General features: G+C 52.7%; 1 protein-coding gene across 2 annotated transcripts in view; it reads right to left on the reverse strand.

The window, feature by feature from the left end:
• The window catches only part of LOC103767701 (gamma-aminobutyric acid receptor subunit beta-4), a 68,571-nt gene extending 53,596 nt beyond the window's left edge, over positions 1-14,975 (reverse strand). The window contains exons 1-2 of one of the 2 annotated variants that reach the window (XM_008934893.4): positions 14,339-14,975; positions 10,640-10,728 (exon numbers count right to left, since the gene is read on the reverse strand). In XM_008934893.4, coding sequence (XP_008933141.1) covers positions 10,640-10,728; positions 14,339-14,418 — 169 coding nt within the window. In that variant the 5' untranslated portion in view covers positions 14,419-14,975. The remainder of the gene's footprint in view (positions 1-10,639; positions 10,729-14,338) is intronic. The other variant, XM_008934895.2, reaches the window with a different exon arrangement.
• Positions 14,976-22,141: the final 7,166 nt, after the last annotated feature.

Below are 22,141 nucleotides of genomic sequence, written 5' to 3' on the forward strand. Positions count from 1 at the left end.
TTCTGTTCTGTGGCACGTTCACACACAGTGAATATATTATCTGCCACATACCATTTAAAAAAAATATTCAGCCAACAATCAAATTTACAAAATTTCAGGTTTTTTGGGAAGGACATGGAGGAATGCCTTCCTGCTCCATCCACCAGAAAGGGAACTGCTTGTGAACAAAATCAATGCCCATTAATTAAGAGCCTTTCTTATGACTATACCCCTGCATTTCTCTGCAGCAAGGAGTGGGCTCATCTGCCTTTTCCCTGTGGGATTTCACAGGGCACCACAGTCAAAGGAAAGGTCTTGGTTTGCTTGGTTTACTGACCAAGCAACGGGCCAGAGTGCTGAAGGTGCTTAGGTCTGTTGGCACAAATGAAGAGAGTAACAGGAGGCAGAACTGCCCAGTGCCATTCCCTGTGCTGCCGTGGGTTTTCACTCTCATCCCCAAAAAGCTGCCCCCTCTTGGTGTCCCTGAGGTGTGACATGGAGCCAGTGGTGGCCCATCATCCCCCAGGTGGTGGGGAAGATTTGTTAGTCAATATTTGTAGAGCACAGGAGCCTTGCTGCTCTCTGTCACACAGAGCCCGTAACACCACTCGAGAACAAATTATATTCGTGCATAATCAACCTCACCTCCAGCTCAGCCCTGACTTGAGAACCCTTTTTGGCTAGTGATGATGTCCAGAGCAGAGAGAGCACAGCTTGATTTCCAGAGCCCAGGCTGAGCTGGCAGAGCTGGCAGGTAGAAATATCTTGTTTTGACTGGTAAACTGAGCAAGTTTGACATGGAAACCACTGAGGGAGAATAAATATGGAACAACAAGATGTAATTTTACAGAGGCTCTTTTCTAACTAAAACTGTACTCGGAGCCATCCCAGACTTGAACTAAGAGGTCCTGAGGTCTGGGGAGGGAAATTCTGGACGCGGTAGGTTTGGTTGAGGCTTGACCCTGTCACAATCAGGGACATCTATAAGCACACAATTACTTAACTGCACAATTCCTGCAGGACTGCAAAGAACAGGGAGGGGAGGGGGGGAAATATCGGAGAAGAAAAAGAGTTTTTAGCTCTGACACAGAACCAAGGATAAATGCCAAAACCAGAAAAACAGCCTATAGGAACTGTGTGATCAGTGTTTCCCAAACCAGCCTGGAATTCATACCCTGCTCAAAGCAAGCAGCGCTCCCACATCCTGGGAGGAAGGGCTGGCTGAGAAGAGCTCTGCTTCCTTCCATTTAGTGGGAACAGTATCCATCACTGGATCCTCAGAATACCTGTTTTTCTGACCAATCTGCTCATGCTATGGAGCTCCACCGTCCAACATTTCTCTTTCTCACATATGTGGTGTCAATTCCTTTAATGAACCTTCTGCCATCATTAAGCACATCATTTGTCTTGCCCATGTTTCTAGGAATGCTTTAACAAGTGCATGAAACATCAAGATATAAAGAGACACTTAAAAACCTCCACCAAGGGCTCTCTGCAAGAATGGGTCTTGCAGGACCAAAGAAACCATCTTACATCCCTTCAGCCTGACACAGTAGTAGCCTCCAAATTTTTTTCTTTGAATCAGATTTAGGTAAGAAAAGTGACGTGAACACAGAGAGACTCCTTCACGTTGCAGTAAAACTGCAGCATATTCCTTGGCTTTTGTATTTTGTCTTATATGGGTTGAAAATATTTTTTCTACCTTACTGGGATACTGGGAGTCTTAGGAAATGAACAATGCAGGTGTGTAAAGCTGCTCTGATGAACAGCTCTAGGGCTGTGGGAATGTATTTTGAGTAATCAAAAGGACTTCTACTGATGGATTTTACATTCTTTTTCTATTTTGCTTTCAGTGACAGTCCCTTGAAGGCAACTTTGCCAGCAGGAATAATCTCAGAAATGGTGAGTGTTATGTAGATGTTAGTCAAGGAAGAAGATGGGGCCAGGTGAGGTGGTAAACATCCTCCAGACTCGCCATAAACAACCATCTGCTTTTAGGCAGTTAATTAATTAAGAGGTATTGGAATTATTCTACTAATCAGTAACTCAAATGCACTGCATTTTGTTGTAAAAAATCTACGACTAAGAGTAGAGGCAAAATTAATGGAATAAATGCTTTGTTAAAATGATGATGACATCTTTCTTTTAAGAGGGATATCTGAGAGCCCTTTGCTGGCCACAGTGCACTGCCAAGGACCAGCTCCAGCAGTGCTGGAAAGCAGCTGTGTCAGGGCCTGAGCAGAGCTGCAGGGAGACACTGCACCAGCCAAGGGTGAAGAGGAAGGAGAAGGGCAACCAGATGCAATTATGTGACACAGGCTCTGGCAGGAGCACGAGAATCAACATCTCCTCCCGTTCCAGTGACAGTGTGCTGTGTAATGGATGACAGCAAAACTTCATGTTCTCCACTGGATACCAAACCCCAAAACCAAGGCTTGGTACTGCCAGGCACAGCTCTAGGGCAGGCACGTGGGTTGCTCAGAAACCCAAGACCAGTTTGACTCCGGGCTGAGACTCAGGGGAACTCATCTCCGTTGCTGTCTTCAAAACATCACCCAAAAACTCCCTCCGCTGCTCTGGGCCAGAGATTCCTGTCTCTGAAGGAGGATAATAAGTGGGGCCACACATGAATGCACAAGTATGTTCAACATGCAGCAAGAGGTTCACAAGCTCTGTCACACCGGAGGAAGGTCTGATATTCTAGAATATTATTGCACTCAAAAAAAAAAAAAGAAATTCATGAGAAAACAAAATGGTTGAAAGTTAGGTGGAAGGATGCCCAGTGCTGAATGGATGTTACAGAGCCAGTTCTTAATGAAACAGCCCACTGTATCCTTGTTCATTCCTTTTCCTTGTTTGACAGAGGATGGATTTGCTCTGAGGATGGTGCAGAGTAGCCATGCAGTGAGTGAGGGGGAAGCCTCCAGGAAAGGAAAGGTGTTTCTGTGGCTGAGCTCTGTTCTCCAGGACTGGATGTGTACAGGGGTTCCTGTGCAAGCCACCTAAACCTCACAGATTCCCATGAACTCTCTGTGCCTCTCTCCTGGGGCACTGGGGCTGAACACTCACAGCTGTGGCTGAAACCAATAGGAGCTGTGCTCCAAACATGCAGTGTCTGGCTACAGTGCTGCTCAGTATCCTGGAAAATCACATTTGGACTGGGCACCCCTCAGCAGGGGGAACCTTTGCCTTCTTGGAGGGGAGGTGTGAACATGTCCACGCTGTACTGGTGTGCTTGAAACAGTTATAAAAACAACTGATTCTGTGCTGTGAGCAGGTCTGAAAACAGAGCAGTCAAGAAAGCACAAGTCCAAGATGGTCTTTGCTCAGTCCCAGGCTTTGCATCAGACAAGCACCTCACTCCAGTCTGGCTCAACCTGCTCCAGTCACCTGCTGTGACCGTGGTCCCCTCTGCCATGGTCCCAGCCTGTCCCCTTCTGGAATGAAGGGAATGGGGAAGGTCAGCTCCTTGTGTAAATGGCATCTCTGGTGTGCTCTGTAAGGGTGCTAAAGTGGAAGTGACTCTCAGACCTTGCCTCCTGATGAACCCTCACAAGGGGACCAAATATAGATCCGTGGAGAAACCCTAATTCTGGCTTTTATGAAGTCCTGCGTGTCTGACTTTACAGCCTCAAAGTCCCTTTCACAGCATGGATTTCCTATAAAAAGAGCAAAGTGAAAAAAATAGAAATTCCATCATGTGGCAATGTGTTAACATCCACATATGTCCCAAGAAGGACTGGATCCTTTCATTTCCTGCCACTTCAGTTAATGAAGTAAGACACAACAGCAGGAGGTTGTCATCTTCCTTCTGGATTAGCCCTAGAGAGGATGTGACCCATGGTCCAGAGCCAGGAGTCACATAAATTGGGGAGGAAGTGAGGGCTGCACAGCTGCAGCCAGTTTGACTGACCAAGAACGTCCTTTTCTTAATACTCTTTTCTTTTAGGAAGTAAAATGGGACTACTGGCAGCCCTGGTGGCATATCCACCTTTTCTTTGGCCTTGAGTGACACTGGGGTTTACAGACTTTCCAGACAGCTCGTGCCTCTCCTCCCTCAATTAATTCATTTCCCCAGCCTGATCCATAATTGCCCCTCTGCTTTCAAATCCAGAACTGCTCTTCTGCCCAGCCATGGCATAAGGGTGGAAGGGTGATATTTCCCACTGGAGTCAGGCCCTGTGAAGTGCAGCATTTCAGGTTAACTGTGTCCAATTCTGGGCAATTCCTCCTGCAGGCAGGGAAAGAGCCGTCCCTGGTGGGATGAGAGCTTTCCTGCTAAGTCTCAATTCCCTGCCCCAAAAGAGTTGGCTCAAGGCATCTCAGAAGCAAAGGGAAAATTGAATCTGGCTGCTCTGAGGTTTAAACATTTTTGCCACAGAAGAGGAGAGGAAGAGAGCTGGAGGGCTGGGAACTAAACCCTAGAAAGGCAGGTTTGCAGCTCCTGTGGTTCCCAGGACAGGCAGCCCAGGACCTGCACCCACTGCCCTCTTCCAGCCCCACACCCTGGTCCTCCTGCAGCAGCATCAGTGCTCTGGGATGCTGCCTTGGCACCAGGGCCACAGCCCTTGTGCCAGCCAGGTTGCTGGTGGCCCTGGGTGCCCCCCTGCTACTGCACATGGGCCAGCCCTGCCGTGGGTGCTCCCAGATTCATCCTCCAGCATTTTGGGAGAGAAAAAAACACCCCACCCCATCATGTACACGCCTTGGCTTGGTCTCAGGAATTTCTGAATCATTTTTCCTAAAATTCCCCCCCCTCCCCATCAAAAATCTAGGCAAGGTAGCTGCATGGAAAAAACACAGCCTTACACGCAGTGGAAAACAGGGACATTTTCGGGAAGCCTTGACAACGTGCAATACCACCAGCCTTGGCTAGGTAAGAAACCAAATTCCCATTCCTGCCAGTCCAGGGCCATAAAGACCAGCTGTTTCCCAGGCACACAGGGTTGGTGGGCCAGGTTTTGGCCCCCCCTGTGTCCTGCTGCATCCATACCAGCCTGCCAGCCCCGCCAGCTCTGGAGCCCTGAACTACTGACGATGCTTCACTGCAACACTTTATGCATCAGCAATCATTTATTTTTACAGTTCTGGCTTTCAAGTGATGCTGTTACACAGGGAAAGACTGAGGATTTCATCCCCAGGTCCACTGAATTTGGAGTGGCCTTTGAAGGAGAGATGCTGGGGAACAAACAGGATGTGGGGGCAGGTTGGGCACCCCAAGAGGGTGGAGGTGTGATGGAGCAGAGAGAAGCTGAGAGCAGGAGGGGCAGGGGACAGAAAGGAGGAAGGCCAGGATATTGCAGCTAAGGAGGGGTTGGAATGGCCAGGGGGGGTGGTGGGACTAAGCAAGGGTGACGAGAGCTGGGAAGACAGGTCCTTGCCACAGAGCAGGTGAGGAGCAGGACACAGGCTCATTTCAATCCAAGACCCCTTAAACACTAATTAGGGAAGTTTGAATTAAAAATGGGGCAGGGAAAGCTGCTGGATCCACAGGCATGAAAACACAGGATTTACTGTGCAATCCCAAGGGTTTTCTGGTCATCCTGTTTTTCACCAGGCATTTTCAGGCACTGTGTGTGCCACCCAGGGCAAACACTAGGAATCCTGCACTCTAACTGGGCTTACAGCAAGGAGTAGAGAATGCCCTCATCTTGCTTGGTATCACCTTTGGATACCAAGGTCTGCAAATGATGCTGGAGAACCATAAAGGGCCATCTGCTTGGAACTCTTGAAAAGTTTTGGGCTGGAAATGTTGCACCAACAGAGAGCAGCTGAGTCACTGAGCTGATTTGGGATCTTCCTGCCATTCCTTCATAGCCTTCTCTACCCTGGGGCAATATGGTCTTCTTTTGCTTTCTTTTTCCTTTTTTTTTTTTTCTCCTATGGAACTAATGCTTCTCAAAGTGAGTGCCTAAGAGCACTTACAAGAACCAGCGTGCTGCTCTGAAAGCTCCCTCTCTCCCCTACCCACGGCCCTGCAGTGCTTCCCAGACATTATCTGCAGCATTCCCTGCTCATCCAGTCCTAAATTGTGAGCATCCTGCTTGTCTTACTGTGGTGTAATTATTGTGCTATAGAAATTGCCCCTATACTGTCCATACCTTAAGCCAGGGCCAGCTGGATGGCACCCACCTGTGATTTGATCTCCCTGTGAGATACACTGTCCTGTTCCAAAGACCATTTGGTCTGCATTGTTGCTGATCTTGCAGTACCAGGACTGAGATTTCCCTCTTGGAGCCCTGGCTTGATCTTGCTCCTGTCCTGCAAATCCCTGATCAAAGGAGTTCCAGATCCCTATCACCACCCTGGCCAGACCCCTTAGACCTGCTTTGCCTTTTCAGTCCCAGGCCATCTCCGTGCCCAGCCCATGAAAACTGGGCTCTGTGATCCCTACGTGTCCCACTCTGACACTGTCCCACATCTCTCCAACATGATGTGCTGCTCTAGGGTTTGGAAACTGTGGCTGAGGCATAAGAGGGGTCTGTTCAGGGCTGCCCAGGATGGAAGGTTCATCACCTGTTCCCCAAGGGCTGATGTACCTGGAGACCCTTCAACACCAGCCCCTCACCCTCGGGCTGCCTCCACCGAGCCAGGATGGCTTTCCAGAGGAGTAGCTCCCAGATTTTTCCATCAGCTTTCCCCCTTTGTGTCCCCCCTGTTCAGCCCAGCTCCCCAGGTGAGCACAGAGCCCTCATTGCCACAGCACTGCCCCTGAGAGCCGACCTGCTCCTGGGCCTAATGGGTTTCCAAGGGGGTGGGGGAGAGGGAGAGGAGCGAGTGGCTGATGCTTCTCAGCCACTCAGCTCGGCCCAGAGCTAACGAGGCATCTCAAAATTAAAAAGTGAACTGCAATCCCCAGCAGGCCTGTCCTCCTTTTGGCATTAGTCGGAGTTCTCTTTCTCTCTCAAAAAAAGAGGACTGGGGAGCCGTGAGATGCATTTGGAGCCGTGGAAGCACCTCATCCCTGGAAGGGTGGGGGTGCTGGCACGAGGCAGACAGCCTTGGGGCTGCTGTGCCATGGGAGCAGTGGCTCTTTTAGACAGGCTGTGAGGTGCAGGCTCACCCTTGAGGTGCAAGGAGTGCAAATGGTACACGGGAACAGGCTCTTCCAGTGCCTTCACATCCAAAGGTCCCTCCTGCTCTACGGGCAGCAACCACGGCTGTGTAGAGGAGGCACCCCAGGGTGTGGAGGTGGCACCCTGCCCACAGGGCTGAGCAGATGGGGACAGTGCAGGGTGATTGCCACTGGGCACTGATGTGGGGGGAGGATGGCAAGAAGGAAACAACGCTGCTGGAGGAGGAGAACATGGGGAAAGCAAGCAGGGAAAGAGCGGAGAAGGGAGGAAGGGAGGGCAGCCTGGTTTATTGCATTTCTCTGGTGGGAATCTGCCTGGGAAGGACTTTTCTGTGCCCACAACTCTGGGGTGCCCAGCACTGGCTGCTCTGACCTTCCTGCCCCCAGTGCCCTCATCCTTGAGCCACAGAGGGCCAAAGGCTCTGGCTGGTGGAGGTGCTGTCTGGAGCAGCTTAGCCTGGCTCACAGGCAGCTGAGTGGCAGATGCTTTGCCCTAGACCTGTCCACTCCCACAGGCAGCTGCCTGTCCAGTCCCCTGTCACTGCTGGGCCAGCCCTGAGACAGCTCCATGACATTCCTCCAGGGCACATGGCTCCAAGCAGGACCTGCCACCCCTCTGAGGTGCTGTCTTGGGCATTCCCAGCTCACCTTCATGGGTTTTCCCAGGAGAAGAACACAAGCAGGTGGAGGGATCATCTCCCCCAGCAGAGATGGCTTACACCCATTTTGCCCAGCTGGAAGGCAGAGGAGAGGTAGCAGGACAGTCCAGGTGGAGCACAGGGTGGGCTGCAGGGCAGTGTCCTGGAGAACAGCCCAGTCCTCACAGTGGAACTGGAGTTCAGCCCAGTTCCACACGTCCCTGAGAGGTAGCAGGGCTGCATAAACACACAGGTTCCAGGGCTTTACCCAGGGTGTGCCTTTTCCATGGAATCATATAATATCCTGAGTTGGAAGGGACCCACAAGGATCATTGAGATCAACTCCTGGCCCCACACAGGACAACCCAAGAATCCCACCATGTGCCTGAGAGTGTTGTCCAAATGCTTCTTGAGCTCTGGCAGCCTTGGTGCTGTGCCCACTGCCCTGGGGAGCCTAGTCAGTGCCCCACCACCCTCTGGGGGAAAAACCTTTCCTTAATATCCAACCTAACCCTACCCTGACTCAGACTCATGCAGTTCCTTTAGGTCCCATCGCTGTTCCAGCTGCAGACAACTTATTGGGGGGAATTCCACCCTCTCCACAGTAGGAACGTGGATGAACTGGAAGCCACACAGAGTTAGACACATCCTGGTGTGATCCCACAGGATTTCTCCTAGCAGTGGGTTTGGTGAAAAATCTCAGGGAACTGGTGAGCTCTGGGGACAGCAGTGGTACAAGGAAACATGCACCCCTTTCCCCTGGGCTCATGATGCCAATGATCTCCAGCTTCCAGGCTCACGTCTCAGCCCAGCTGTAAATGCTGCAGGGGCAATTTTGTCCAGATAAGCTTGTCCTCGGGGGGAGGGGGACCAGACATGCTGACAGTCTGGGCATTCCTGCACACCCAGCACCAAAGGCACAGCCACTGGTGCTCCCCTGCAGGACTTTGCACTCATGAGCAAAGGGAAGGACAAGAAAGGGTGAAGGGCAGCAGCGAGGTGATGACAGGAAAGAGGGTTATTGTCATATTTCTATTCCTTTGCTTGAGTGAGGGGAAATGCAGTTTGTATTTGGGAATTCAGGGTAAAATCAAATAAAACACGGCGGTTGCCCAAACCCATCCGTTTGTAGCCCGGAAGGACGCGGTGCCTGCCCAGCCCAGCCTGAGCACCGCACGGGTCCAGCAGGGCCAGCAGAACTGCTGGCTCCCAGCCCTGCCCTGCCCTGCCCGGGCTGGAGGAGGGGCTGGTCCATGTCCTGGGGGGCAGCTGGATGCCCTGGGGACCTGGCAGTCGGGGCAGACAGGATCTGAAATGAGCCTGGGCTGCTGGACCCCCAGCCCCACGGCTGCCCCTGTGCCCCCCTGCTCTGTGCCTCTGCGGAGCCGGATCACCTACTGTGTTACTGTATCACAATCACCTCCACGCCTTACAAAGATGGTTTTCTTCCAGTTTTGTGTCATCTCCGCAGTTCTCCCCCTCATAAAATGTGACTGCACCAATTTCTGTGATCAGGGCCGGTCAGGTAACAGGGACATTTCATGTTTCCCAGACAGAGCTTTTAAATCAAACCCAACCATATCCCAAAGGAGAGAGGGGAGTGGGGGAACTCCTGTTTCCTTGCAGGATGCTGCAGGCCCCTCCAAAGCGACTCCCCACTGCACTGAGGTGACCTCCCAGATGCTTCTGAGCACTCTGGAGGGATGAGCATCCCCCCCACCCTGCAGCCCTCCCTGAGGCCAGCGTCCAGCAGCACCTAGTGCTGCCACCTGAAAGACCCTGTTCCACCCCAGGATGGAACAGGGAGGCAAGGGCAGTGGGGATGGTGTATGTGGGGATGGAAGGCAGTCTCTGCTATGGGTAAGGGGTGGTGAGTGAGAGGGGGAAGGTTTGGGTGAGGTGCAGGACACCAGAGGTTTCAGGGTGGGACGGGTTCTGTCATGCAGTCGTGGGAAACTGCAACACACTGGGGTGGCTTCAAAACCTGATGAAATCAGTGAAGATACTCCTCCACTCCCACCTTCAAGGAACTATGGATCAGGCCTTTGGGGAGAAAACTCTTCCTTTGAATCACCATATAATTGGCCTTGGCCTCTCTTCCCCTGGAGAACACAAGCATGAATCTGTTTCCCATCAGTCAGCAGGAGAGGGACATCTCGATCTGTACCTGTCCTCCTGCGGGCTGAACATCCCCAACCCCACACACCTCCTTGGGAGGAGGAAATAACATTGCCAAGAAAAGGCATAAACCAGCCAATCTTGGCAGGTTGAAGTCCTCCAAATCCCCCTCCCTGTGCAGTCAGCTGTGCTTCTCCACTGCCTGCTCCTCTCCAAGAGATGAACCTCAGCTGGACCTCAGCTGTGCCCAGGAGTGCAATGGTACCCAAGGATTTTCCATGTTTTGTCCCTACCAGGCAGTTGCCATTCTCCTTTTTGACCATAGAATGCAAGAGAGGAACTGCAGATCCTTGCACCTTCTACTGAATAGCCACCAGCTCCCTAGGGAATATTTTATCCCATATTGTTGCTGAGGAGGCAGCCTTGCAGACCATGCAACAGCCCTGCCAGCAACCACCCCAACCCTCCACAGGGAAAAGAGCCAAAATATCTGACACTGGGAACAGAAGTGGAGGAGGGATGACTTGTCTGTGATGGTGGAAAGCTTGGAGTGGAGGAAAAGCTGGGTGAACCTATCCCAGCAAAATATCCCCAGGAGGATCACACCACGGCCAACCCACCTGTGTGCAGAAATGGGTGACGGTGGAAGGAGAAGAGCCAGTGAGAGGAGAAGGGAAACCAGGAGGTGAGAAAGAAATGTGAGGGAGAAGGGAAGAAGGACGTGAGGGCAAGCAAACAGGAGAGGGTTGGAGCATTCCAGGAGGTTGGTGTGTGCAGCACTGGCACACCACAGCCCCCGCTCTGCCCCCCACAAGCAGTGTCACCATACCTCCAAAGTCAGGCCTGAGGCGGACATCGTAGCCCTTCAGCAGTTTGTCCACAATCTCTTTCACCACAGAAATATTTCCAGTGGATGGGCTGAAAGACAAGAGAAGAGAGTTTCTGTCACCCCGTGTGCCACTGGCCGCTTGGGCAGGGGTCCTGACCAGGCAGCATCCTTCACACCCCAGGGCACCAACACACCCCTGTGTGCTACAGACACCCCAGCCACGGGCAGAGCCTCCCTGTTTTCTTTCTCGCCTGTGTTTTCTGTCCTTGGCACAGCTCTCAGCCCCCAACCTGCACACAAGCCCTGGCCATGCTGGGTTCTTGCTCCTGGTCTCACACTACCCAGCACAGACTTGTCTTGCCCTGAGGTCCTCACTATACAATGTCCCCACTGCACAAGTGCCCCCCAGCAGGTCCCCTGCACCATCACACACCCCAGTGCAACCACTGCTTCTCACTGCATGTAAGTGTTTCTTCATATTATTGAAGTAAAGGAGAAAACAACACTCCTTTTTTTTTCCATACAGCCTCAACATACGGCTGATCTTTGGCATGTAAGAATTTCTGTCACTCAGCATCACCGTGACTTCTTAGCAACGCAGATCAAGAGGCAGAGACAGGGAGGGAGAGTCCATCTTTCCCTCTGTGTGCCAGAGCAGCAATCCTTTCCCTCCCAACCCTTTAAGTTACACACAAGGGGGGACAGCCGTCCTCCCTAACACCAATCCAGCCTTTACAGCAGGAAGGGAGCTCTCTCTAAAATCAGCCCAAGAGCCAAACCGAAACCGAAGGTGGGAAACCAGAAAGCAGGGGATGCTAAAAATATTGAACCTATTCAGTGCTGCGGGGTAAATAGGTTTTCTGCCTGAATACCCAGCCTCTGTGCCACCCTCGTCCCCTGCTTTGCATGAGAATAGAGACCCTGCCGGTGACAACCGCTGCTCTTTGCAGTCACCCACCACAACAGCATGTCTCCCTGTCAACACCGCCTCCCACATCCATCCCAGTCAGGCTGGAAAGCTGCACCAGAGCACTGCCTCTGCCAGCCAGCCCCCTGCCTCGCTGGGCACGGGGGTTTGGCTTGACATGTCTGTGTGTCTGCACACACAGACAGACAGACAGACGTGCTGTCCCTGCTGTGTGGGACTCCCTGCCTGTGCACATGGACATGCAGACACAAGAAAGCACTGGAGCTCAGGGGGGCAGTTAAGGAATGTGCACAAACCTGTGTGACCACAGCCCAGTCAGTGACTGGAGGTGACTGGAGGTGACAATGACAGACCTTGCTCCACTGGGATATGATGAGACACTGGGCTGTGGACAGAATTTATGCAGGACCACAGAAGCAGGCATTGGTGGGTGCCTGAGGCTGGGTTCCCAGGTGCCCAGGCTCTCCACAGAGGTGTGAGTGGAGGCATGTAGGATCACTGGGGAGTCAGTCTGGGAGTGTGTGTGTGCAGGGATTTCTCAACCGGACAGGGATGTGCAAAAGTGAGACAGCACACGCACTTCCCAGGCCCAGCTCTGGTGCATGGACAAACCATTGAGCACTTGTGCCGTGTCTGAGCTCTGTTCCTGAGCATGCACCTGAGCGTGGTACAGCTCTTCGTTGCATTGCTTCAATCACTGTGAAAAAGCCAGAGAGTTGCACACAGGTGGGCATTTTCACAACACTGTGTCTAGGCTTGAAAGGTCCACTTGCACCTGTGGATTTCCCTGCAGTATGTGGGGATTTGCAGCATGCTTATGTACTGTCACTGTGGGTTACTGATAGTGTGCACCAGCATTTGTTCATGTCTAGAAGCCGTTCCTACAGGTACATAGATTTCCATGTTCATAGGTTTCCGTATTCATAATATGGACACTATGTATTTCTCAGGGGATTTAAACACTTCTGTTTAGCTTCCTACAGGACATAAACTCAGGAAGAAGTGTTACCTCTTTAATATAGGCAGGGAAACTGAGACAGAGACAGTAACCAATGTGCCAGGGGCCCTGCAGAGTGGAAAGGGGGATACAGGGGGTCTTTCCTCCTCAGCAGCTACAAGTTGGCCTAGTGAGGGAATAAACTGGCATCATGGTTAAGGGCAAGGTCTTTTTCCTCTCAGCGCTCCTTTTGATCCAAAAAGCCACATCCCTCCTGCTGAAGAGGCAAGTCGTGCGTTTGCCCAGCTGTGGGCGAGCAGCTGCATGTCAGAGCTATTCCTGGCAAATGTGGGTCTGCATCCGCTCGGGGAGCGCGCACATCCAGCCCGTGAACTGAATTCTGGAGTGCCGTGTCCCTGATTCCGTGTGGGTGGGCATGTGCTTTGCATATCTACACGCACACTTGCAGCCAAGCATCTACATACATGCGGCCCGTGCTGCTGGCTGGGGGGGGTGGGAGTAGCCGAAGGCATGTGCACACGGGAGAGTGTTTTGTCTCCGAGCAGGCTGCAGGTGCAGGTGAACATCACGAGCAGGTCTGAACGCACATGCAGAGACAGGGGGTCCGCCGTGGGCATCATTCTGCACACATTTCCTCGGACCGTGCCCCCGGGCACGCCTGCCTGTGTGTCCCACACAGCGGGACCACGCGTGGACGGTGTGGGCAAGGTGGGCGTCCGTCTGCGCATGTGCGTGTTTATAACTATGGGAACCCAAATGTGGGCATCATCCTCGGCCCCGCAAGGCTGTGCAGGGACCTGCGTGTGTGCGCTGGGAACGCGCTGCTCCCCGTGCACGGCTGGGCAAGGCAATGCCACAGCACCACCTCGCCAAGCTCCTCGGCAGGCTCGGTGCACAGCCGGCGTCAGCAGCGGGGTACAAACCCACCTGCTCGCCTGGGCGAGGAGGAGGAGGCAGCGCTACTCCTGCGTGTGAAGGCGGTGGATAAGCACCGTGTGGGAGCAAACAGGTGTGCTCTGTGCACCTCGCCCAGGCTGGATGGGTGCCTGCCCCTCCGGCTGCCTGCGGCACTCGGGGCACGCGGCAGGAATAGCTGCGGCTGGGGCACGCAGGGCATCCAGTGCCGGCGCTCAGGGTGCCATGCAGAGCAGGTAGAGCGTGCCGTGCCCTGGGTAGTGACACACATGCGTGTGCACCCGGAGGGGGGCGGATGAAGGCGCACACGCGGGGATGGATGGGGAGGGACGGCACCCACAGACCGCGGGGCTGCATGCCATAAATCTGCGCGGAGGCACGGCCGTGGGCATCGCCTCCGGAGCGCCGCAGAGCCGGGGCTGTGGCACGGCACGGCTGTGAGTGTGGCTGCGTGTGCGCTGCGTGTGTGCGGGCACAGGCACGGCCGAGGCAGCGAGCGCTGTGCCCGGCGCGGCTGCACAGAGCGCGGTGCCAGGCGCCCCTGCGGCTCCCACAGACACCATGTTCCCCGGGAAAACGCTTCGGTTTGCCATTCCCCCCCAGGCTGAGTAGGGGGGAAGGGGGGAACACACACACACACACACACACACACACAAGTGGGCTGCGAGGTGGGCTCCGTCTGCAGAGTGTGCTCCCCATCTCATGTATGAGCATCCCTCCTCCTCCCCCTAAAACGACACGGACCGAGGAATAACAATAGCGGGCAGCAGGGGAAGCAATTTGGGGAAAGAACCCCCTCCCCTTTGCCACATACAGATCGATGGAGAAAACCCCAAACACCACAAACAAATCCTGTGTCAGCCCCCCTGTCCCTGCAGCCTGGGATCGCAATCCTTACCTTTGCGCACAGCAGGCGAGACAAAGAGCTGCTAAAGCAGAGACAATTCCACTCAATCTGTCTGCCTGAAATGTCCACATTTCCACAAAGACGAAGGATGAAAAAAAAAATCTTTGGAGGGGAGGGGAAAGAAAGATGGATCTTCTGAAATCCCCCTCCAAAAAAAGGGGGGGAGGGAAAAAAGAAACCAACCCCCCCCCCAGTTAATGATTTCCTAGAGAAAAAGTATAATGAAAAAACCTAAAAAATGTGGGGGAAAAATACCCCCCCCTTCCTTCAGTGCCAGTCAAAGAATTCGTTTCTTCTTCCTTTCAGCATCCTCTCAACAAGAGACATCCTCTGGCAATGGAGAAAATCCCAAGAGAAAGCAAAATAAAATGCCCCAAAATGGGCTCAGCAAAATGTGAAATCGAATCTCACAGGTACGCAGAAGAAAAAGAAGAAGAAAAAAATAATAATTAAAAAAAAGGAAAAAAAATAAAAAGAAAAAAAACAACTCAGTGTCCCCTGAGCACTCCACTTGGATTATTTTTCCTCCTGCTCTTTTGCCATCCGGTTCTGCAGATGTTGCATGGCTCCTGCTACCCACCTTCAGAGAGGAGGAGGAGGAGAAAGAGCGTGTGTGTGTGTGTGTGTGTGTGTGTGTGTGTGTGTGTGTGTGTGTGAGGGAGGACGTGTGAGTTTTCTAGCGATAGGGTTTTATTCTGGATTTTACCTATTTGCTCCCCCTTCCTCTTTTATTTTCCGAGGGGGAAGGGGAAGCAGCCCAGCCCCACCGTGCCGTTATTTTATTTTAGGGAAATCTCGGGCTCGTCACTCGAGAGGTTTTTGTGAAAGGGTTAAAAAGGAAAAAAGGAAAAACAAATGCAACCCAGAAAATAAATAAATACATATATGCATGTGTAGAAAATAAATAAATCCCTGTCTGTGGAAAGTGCTGCTCTCCGAGGGAGGGCTGGATGTCTCCCTAGTGCTGTTGCCGCAGCTCCTGTGGAGTTTTGCTGCTCATTGCAAAGTCACAAGAGGAGGGGAGGAGAGAGAGAGTTTGTGGTTGGGGAGGGGGACTCTCCGGACAAATTGGGATCCTGACGTCATGGCTGACAACATTAACCCCTGCTGGCTTGCAGAGGGGATGGAGGAGGTTTTTTGGTTGTGCTTTGGTGTTTTGCTTTTATTTTTTTCCCCCCAGGGAGACGGGAGCAGGGAAGATGGTGGGAAAGGTGATGGCATTCTGGCAAGCAGGGGGATGCACCTGGACAAGAGTGGCTCGGCTGGTGGGTGCCGTGGTTGCCTGAAACAGTGTGATCAGCAAAGGCTGAGCTCCTTCCTTCAGCCACAGAGATGAAAAATAAGGTGATTTACTGAGACTGTCTCCATGCCATGGGGCAGAATGGCCTGGTGGCCTCCTCCTGGGGAAGATCTGAAGACTCTGGTGGGGCTGAAGACTTCCCCAGGCCAGGGAAGCCCAGTTCAGCAGGGATGCTTAGCTCTCCCTGAAGGGTGCTGTGTTATGCATACAGTAGAATTTGTGGAAAACGGGGAGCGTGAACTTCCAGAAATGCTGTTGAGGATCAGCTCCTGGTGCTGTGTCTTTGACTGCTGAAATGGTAACAGCCCTTGAGATTGTCACAGCCTCCTGTGCATCAGCTTCCGATCTTTGCCTCAAAAAAGTAATATAATTAAGGAACCCTGCAGCAGGCATGCAGGAGGGTGTTGCCATGAAGGATTTTTTCCTAGGAAAAGGAGATCCAGCAGCACTTTGAATGCAGAGCAGAAGCCATGGCTCAAGGAGGAAACATCCAAGCTCTCGTTCCAGGACCGTCCTGGATGCCATTTGCTCTGTGCCTGCCCAGCAGCTCAGAGCCCTCTGAGCAGGTAAGTCTCCCCTCCCCTGGTGCTGGCTTACACCTGATGTGGGGATGGTCTCCAAAGCCCTGTGGGCCAAGAGGGCAGAGCAGATGTGTCACTGCAGCTGGACGGGACAAGGTCCAAAATGCCCCTGAAGAGGCCCAGGGCAGTGCCCAGTGGCCACTGGGCAGCACCTCTGTCCTGCCTTTCCCTATGAGGAGGTCTGCCCCAGCCCCAGCTGGAAGAATCCTCAGCTCTGGGGTTCCTAATGCTCCTTTTCCTCACGCTTGGCTTGGCTCTACATGGTTTCCTCATCAGAGGCACGCCACAGATCACACACTCCCAATCTCCTTCTCCCAAACAGAGGAGCGGAGAGTGACCCTTTTAAAGAGCTTCCTCTTTGCATGCCAGACTGAACTGTTGCAATGCAGAGACACTAAACCAAGGAAGAGCTGGGCTGTGTGGTGTTCTGTCCTGGTGACACTGCAGGAAGGTCCTGGGGGCAGCAAATGTGGGGTTTGTGGGGAAAAGGAAAGCTCAGGGAAGGTTTTGCATGTACAGTGATGCTGTGCTAGAACAGGAGGGGAAAAGATCTTCTCATCTGCTGCTGAGACTGGTGGAGAATATTCTCTGCTTGGTTTAGAGCCTGGACCACCCCTGCTCCTCCAGACTTCCATGACTAAAGCCCCGGAGTGCTCTCCAGTGTTTTCTCAAAGACCAAAGCAGGTCAGTGGCACTTGTCACATGCCAGGGAATGTGTCTGCCCATGTGGAGTCAGGAGGCAGGATGCAGCATGCTACCGAGAAGTTTGCACTGCAGACCACTCCCTGTGGCCTCTCAGGCTGCAGTTAGTGCAGGGACTCCACCAGGACATCCAGCTTGGCTGGTGATACTTCACTGCATCGTGAAGCCCAAAGCAACTGCTGCCTGTCTGGGCTGTCCGTGCTGGCCCAGCACTGTGTCCTCAGGATGTTCCTTGGCTTCAACAGGCCCCATGTCAACCCCCCCCGAACCTTATGGCTCCCTCATTCCTGTGGTCCCCTCATTCCCGTGGCTCCCTGATTCCTGTGGCTGAAGGAGCCTAAAGAGCTCCCCTTTTCCCAAACAGCTGTGGGGAGACGGGCCAAAACAACAGGGTTTCCCCATGAGCCTGTTGAAGAGGAGGGAGCAGCCCAGTAGATCAGGGCTGTGCTTGGTCAGGCTCAACCCCAGCTTGAAAAGCAGCTGGTCCCACGTTTCCCACAGGCCAGTTTGTCTCCAGTGCCTCAGCTGGTGTGCCTGAGTCTGCAGTGCAGGGCACAGCCAGCCATGGCAGGGTCCTGCAAGATCTCCCCATGTGCACAGGTAGCACTGGGAGCCCTGAGCCTGGGAGGAGCTGGTGGTGCCTCTCAGGTGCCTGCTGCTGTACAGGTACAGTATTTACCTCCCTGCTGCTGCCAGCACACTGGTCTCCTGACAGCAGTGAGTTTCTGAAGCATTTATTCTGAATTAAGCTGCTGGGTACCAGGGAGGAGCTCTTGGAGAGATGAGAAGAAGCATTTGCCTCTGGGCACCGGCGGCCCCATTTAGCCCCTCCTGGTCCCTTCCTTTTCTGGCCCCTCGGCACTGCTCTCTCCCACCAGCTATGATTGCATGTTACTGGCAGAAAAGGTAAGTGGGAAGCAAATGTCAGAGGCATACATGAAGAGGAAAAATTATGCTCACAAATGGTGACATTTGTGCTTGCAAGTTCACCCAGTCGGGAGCAGAAACCGTGTCACATGAATTACCTGACCACTCAGCCACAACGGGACACTCTGGAGAGCCGATTGCTTGGCAGTAAATGCAGTCAAAGAAGCTGTTGTGTGCTCCTGAATAATCTACCTGAAGCCATGTTCTTGAATAAAGGACTGCTTTGGAATTAGTCACCCGTCTCTGCTGAGTCTCATTAGGGCTGATGCACACAGGTACGTGACGATGCTCGCTGAGGTGTTTGCGTCCTGCCCTCCGGAAGGTGGGCATCCTTGAGCCCCTCCCAGAATCCCAAATGCTGTGTCTCCTGCTCCTGCCAGGGGCTGTCTGATCTCCAGTGAGAGCCCAACAGTGAGTTTTTCTGAAGTTGATATTTTGAGTCTCAAAAGAGGTGTGAGAGGCTGCTGGAGATGATGTGCCGTGGCCGTGATCACCCTGAAGAGGCCGTGGAGGATTGTGTTTGTGGCCATTTGCTGTCCTCCACTATTAAATCATTCATTTTCACTCCTTAATCTCCTTTCACTCTTACTTGTTGCTCTGCTGCAAGCTCCACACCCTCACCTCTCTTCTTATCCCATGGCCAGTGCTGCCTCCAAGTCCCAGTCAGTGTGACAGTATTGTGCCAAAAGCCTCTGCAGATCATGGCTTATGGTCTACACCCCCCAGACACAGTGTCCCAACAGCTGAGCACTTGCTGGGGCTTCATCTCTGTTCTGTGCCTTCTTCTTGCATCTTTGGCTTCATGGTTTGGGCGAGAAGGATCAATGCTGGCCTGAGGGGATTGCATGTGTAAAGTGCTGAGGCAATGAATCAGATTGTCTCTACCTGTCAGCAAAAGCAGGAGAAGAGGGGGAGGCTGAGTCTTGCCAGCACCAAAGCATGCTTCAGAGCTCCTCTGCAAGCATGCAGCTGCACTCAGCAAATGGATTCTGGGAAGATATTTCAGTAGAAAGTGTCCAACATCTGAGTGAAGGTCCTTTGATTATGAGAGTGAAGAAGTGCTGTGACAGCTGTGGCTGTTGAGGTTTAGCTCCCGTGTGTGCAATGAAAGAACATCCCTGCACATGCCAGCCTCCTAACACCACAGCCACCTCCTGCCATGCCCAGACAGCCTGCAGGGTGATGGTGATACCATGTGTTGAGCCTGTGGCACAGGAACAGTCTGCTCCAGCCATACCCAAAGGCTGGTGATGGGGAAGACAAGTGAGCCATGACCACAGGGCAGCCTTAGGGCTGACACACAGCCACAGCAGAGCTGTGCTACCCTGGGAGGTGTGAATCCATCCCTGCACGTGTGTTGAGGGATGTAGAGCCTTAATCTCACGAATGCACGTCTGACTGCATGTCCCCTGGCTCCTGACTGCTGGGGAGAGCAGGGCCAGCTCCTGCAGCTCCTCCTGCCTGGCCCTGCTCACTGCAGGGACGTGCCATCCACTTGCCCCACTTGCACATCTCACCTCGGGGCTGCAAACACAAACTCCTGATGTGTGGCAAAGGCCTGCTCAGGTTTGAGTTTAGCATATCAAACACCCCCAGTTCATTTTCTCTTTGCATTTCCACGATGGTGCTCAGGAGAAACAGCGATGCCCTTTGGGACTGGCATTTCTGATCATGTTATGACTGGCAATATGAAGGGCACAAGGCAAGAAAAAAGCCCTTCAGCCCCTGCAGACAGTTGAGAAGTACCAAAAAATGCCTCCCCTGCTCATTATTGTTAATGATAGAGAATTGTTCTGACACAGAGTGTGTCTGTTGAGTCCATGTCTCCCACGAGGCATTCCCCCTTCAGAGGGTGTAGCACCTCTCATTCCTAGGGAAGCTCCTTCCCATTTATACCAGCAGAGAAGTCCCCTTCTGAGTCAAAGATCCTGGTTTGAGGCATGGAACTCCAACCAAAAGTGCTGGAAGCAGCAGTGGAACGGATTACAAGGATTTGGGTAAAGAAATTCCACCTCTGACCACCGCATGGAGGTGTGGATGGTTTCAGCTCCTCTTTGTCCCTCTGTCCCTGCAGCTCTCCTGCCCTGAGAAGGGCCAGGGGTCAGCACCATCACCCAGGAGGCAGAGGGAGCTGAGAAACCCAGTTGCTGGTCCCTCCTGGCTGCAGGGACAATGTGTTCCCAGAGCAGGTGCCACCCCTGCTCCCAAATCCCTGCAGCATCCACCACCTGCACTGAGGGGACACGGCAAGTGTGACAAGAGATGGTTCCTAGGGACACCTGCACTCCATTCCTCTGTGGCCTTGGTCTCCTTGGCCTCAGGGAGGTCAAGTCCAGATCTCCCACATCACAGGCATGTAGGAGAGAGCAAGCCCTCCTCTGTATTTTATCCCGTGACAAAGCTCGTGGTGTGAACTCTGCAGACAGACAATGTCCTGGGGGTTGGAGTCCCGTGACTTTCCTGCTCAACAAGGGCTGGGTGGGTCACCAGCTCAGGGCTTGCATGACAAATGGGGGGCCATGCAGGGGGGCTTGTAGGGGCCACCAGGCTGAGTCACAGCTGGACAGTGGCGGGAAGAGAGGCCAGGGATGTCACGGGTGGGGGCAATGTCAAGGGGTGATGCCGTGGGGAAACACGAAGGCAGCATCCCAAAGGTGTGTGAGCTGCAGGAGAGAGGGGTAAATGCACCAAGTCCCCAGGCTGTGACATCAGTGAAGGACACTGGTGTCACACAACACTGGTGTCACACACATCAAGGTGCCCATATGGGCTCTCTGCTCCAAGCAGAGCTAAAAGAGAGAACATAAATAAAGTGTGTTCAGGGTTTCCAAGACAGTTCTCAATCCACTGTCCACACTCTCACCTACCACCCTCACTGTCCACTCATCTAACCCACTCTTCCTGAGCTTACCTATGAGGACATCATGGGAGACAATGTCAAAAACCTTGCTGAAGTCAAGATCCACTTCTCTCTCCTCATCTACTCAGCGAGTCATTCCATCCCCCAAGGCTATCAGATAGGTCAAGCATGATTTCCCCTGCTGAACCCACATTGATTACTCCTGATAACCTTTTCCTCCACATGCTTAGAGATGACATCCAGGATGAGCTGTTCCATCACCTTTCCAGGGATGGAGCTGAGACTCACTGGCCTGTAGTTCCCTGGGTCCTCCTTCATGCCCTTTCTGAAGGCTGGAGTGACCCTGACTTTCCTCCAGTCCTCAAGCACCTCTCCTGTTCTCCGTGACCTGTAACTGTGGTGAGATTGGGGCTCTGTGACCACACAGAGATCTCTAATTCCTCATGTTTGTTCCCCATGCTGTGTGAGTTGGTGTACAGGCATTTCAGAGAGCTAATCAAGCACGAAGGTTTCCAGTAAGGGGTGCAAAAGGATCCACCAACCTGTCACCTGACCTTTTTCCAGTGTCACACCATGCCAGGAAGCTGCTCAGTTGTTTCTCTGGAGCAGATCAGGACCCCCTCAGCCATGTGCTGGATTGAGAGGTCCCCACTAACAGTGCAATTGCCCTATTCCCAGTTGGGAGGTCTCTTCCCAAGTTTAGTCTCTCTTAGTTTTGACTTGGCACCTAAGCCAGCCAGCAGGCTTGTTTCTGTGATGGAAGCAGTATAGTGAGTGCAGTTTTTAGTGTAGAAATGCAGGAGGACATACCTGAAGTGTGCTTTCTAAAGGCACATGCTGCTTTGGGAAAGTTGTGCTTCCTCCCTCCAGAGTTCTCCTGCCTGGGACAGGGTATTTGCAAAATGTTCTCACTGGGAACGTGATGTGTGCTCCTCGTTAGCTCAGCATTTCATGTGAGATATTATTCATGTGTGCTTTCCCATGGTGTTCAACCACTGCAGTGGTTGCAAGGGGCTTTGGCTGACAGCTCTAAACAGGTGGCCGAGTGCTGAGTGACTTTTATGACCTGAAAAGGGTGATAATTGTGCCAAAATTTGCTCTCAGGAGTGTTATATGGCTGTCATGAAATGCAATTTGTACATTAGAGGTTGGAAGACGGTCAGACATGTGTCTTGCTCCTGAAATAGATCTGACAGTCCATCAGCCTGTTGACAACAAGTAATCTCAGGTCATGCCTCAACTTCTGAAGCCACTTCAGCATTCACTGTGCAGATGTGAAAACAAAACTCCTGTGTAATTACGAAGAGGATCAAATTAATGACCACAAACTCCCAGGCTGGAGGTGGGGCACCTGTCAAACAAGTCCCCGTGGGAGACAAGGATTGTGCCAGTGTTTCCTACCACTCCAAATGCCTGGCTCCAGC

The sequence above is a fragment of the Manacus vitellinus genome, unplaced genomic scaffold, assembly GCF_001715985.3.
Source record: "Manacus vitellinus isolate BGI_N305 unplaced genomic scaffold, ASM171598v3 scaffold_19_pilon, whole genome shotgun sequence".
In the NCBI taxonomy this organism is placed as follows: domain Eukaryota; kingdom Metazoa; phylum Chordata; class Aves; order Passeriformes; family Pipridae; genus Manacus; species Manacus vitellinus.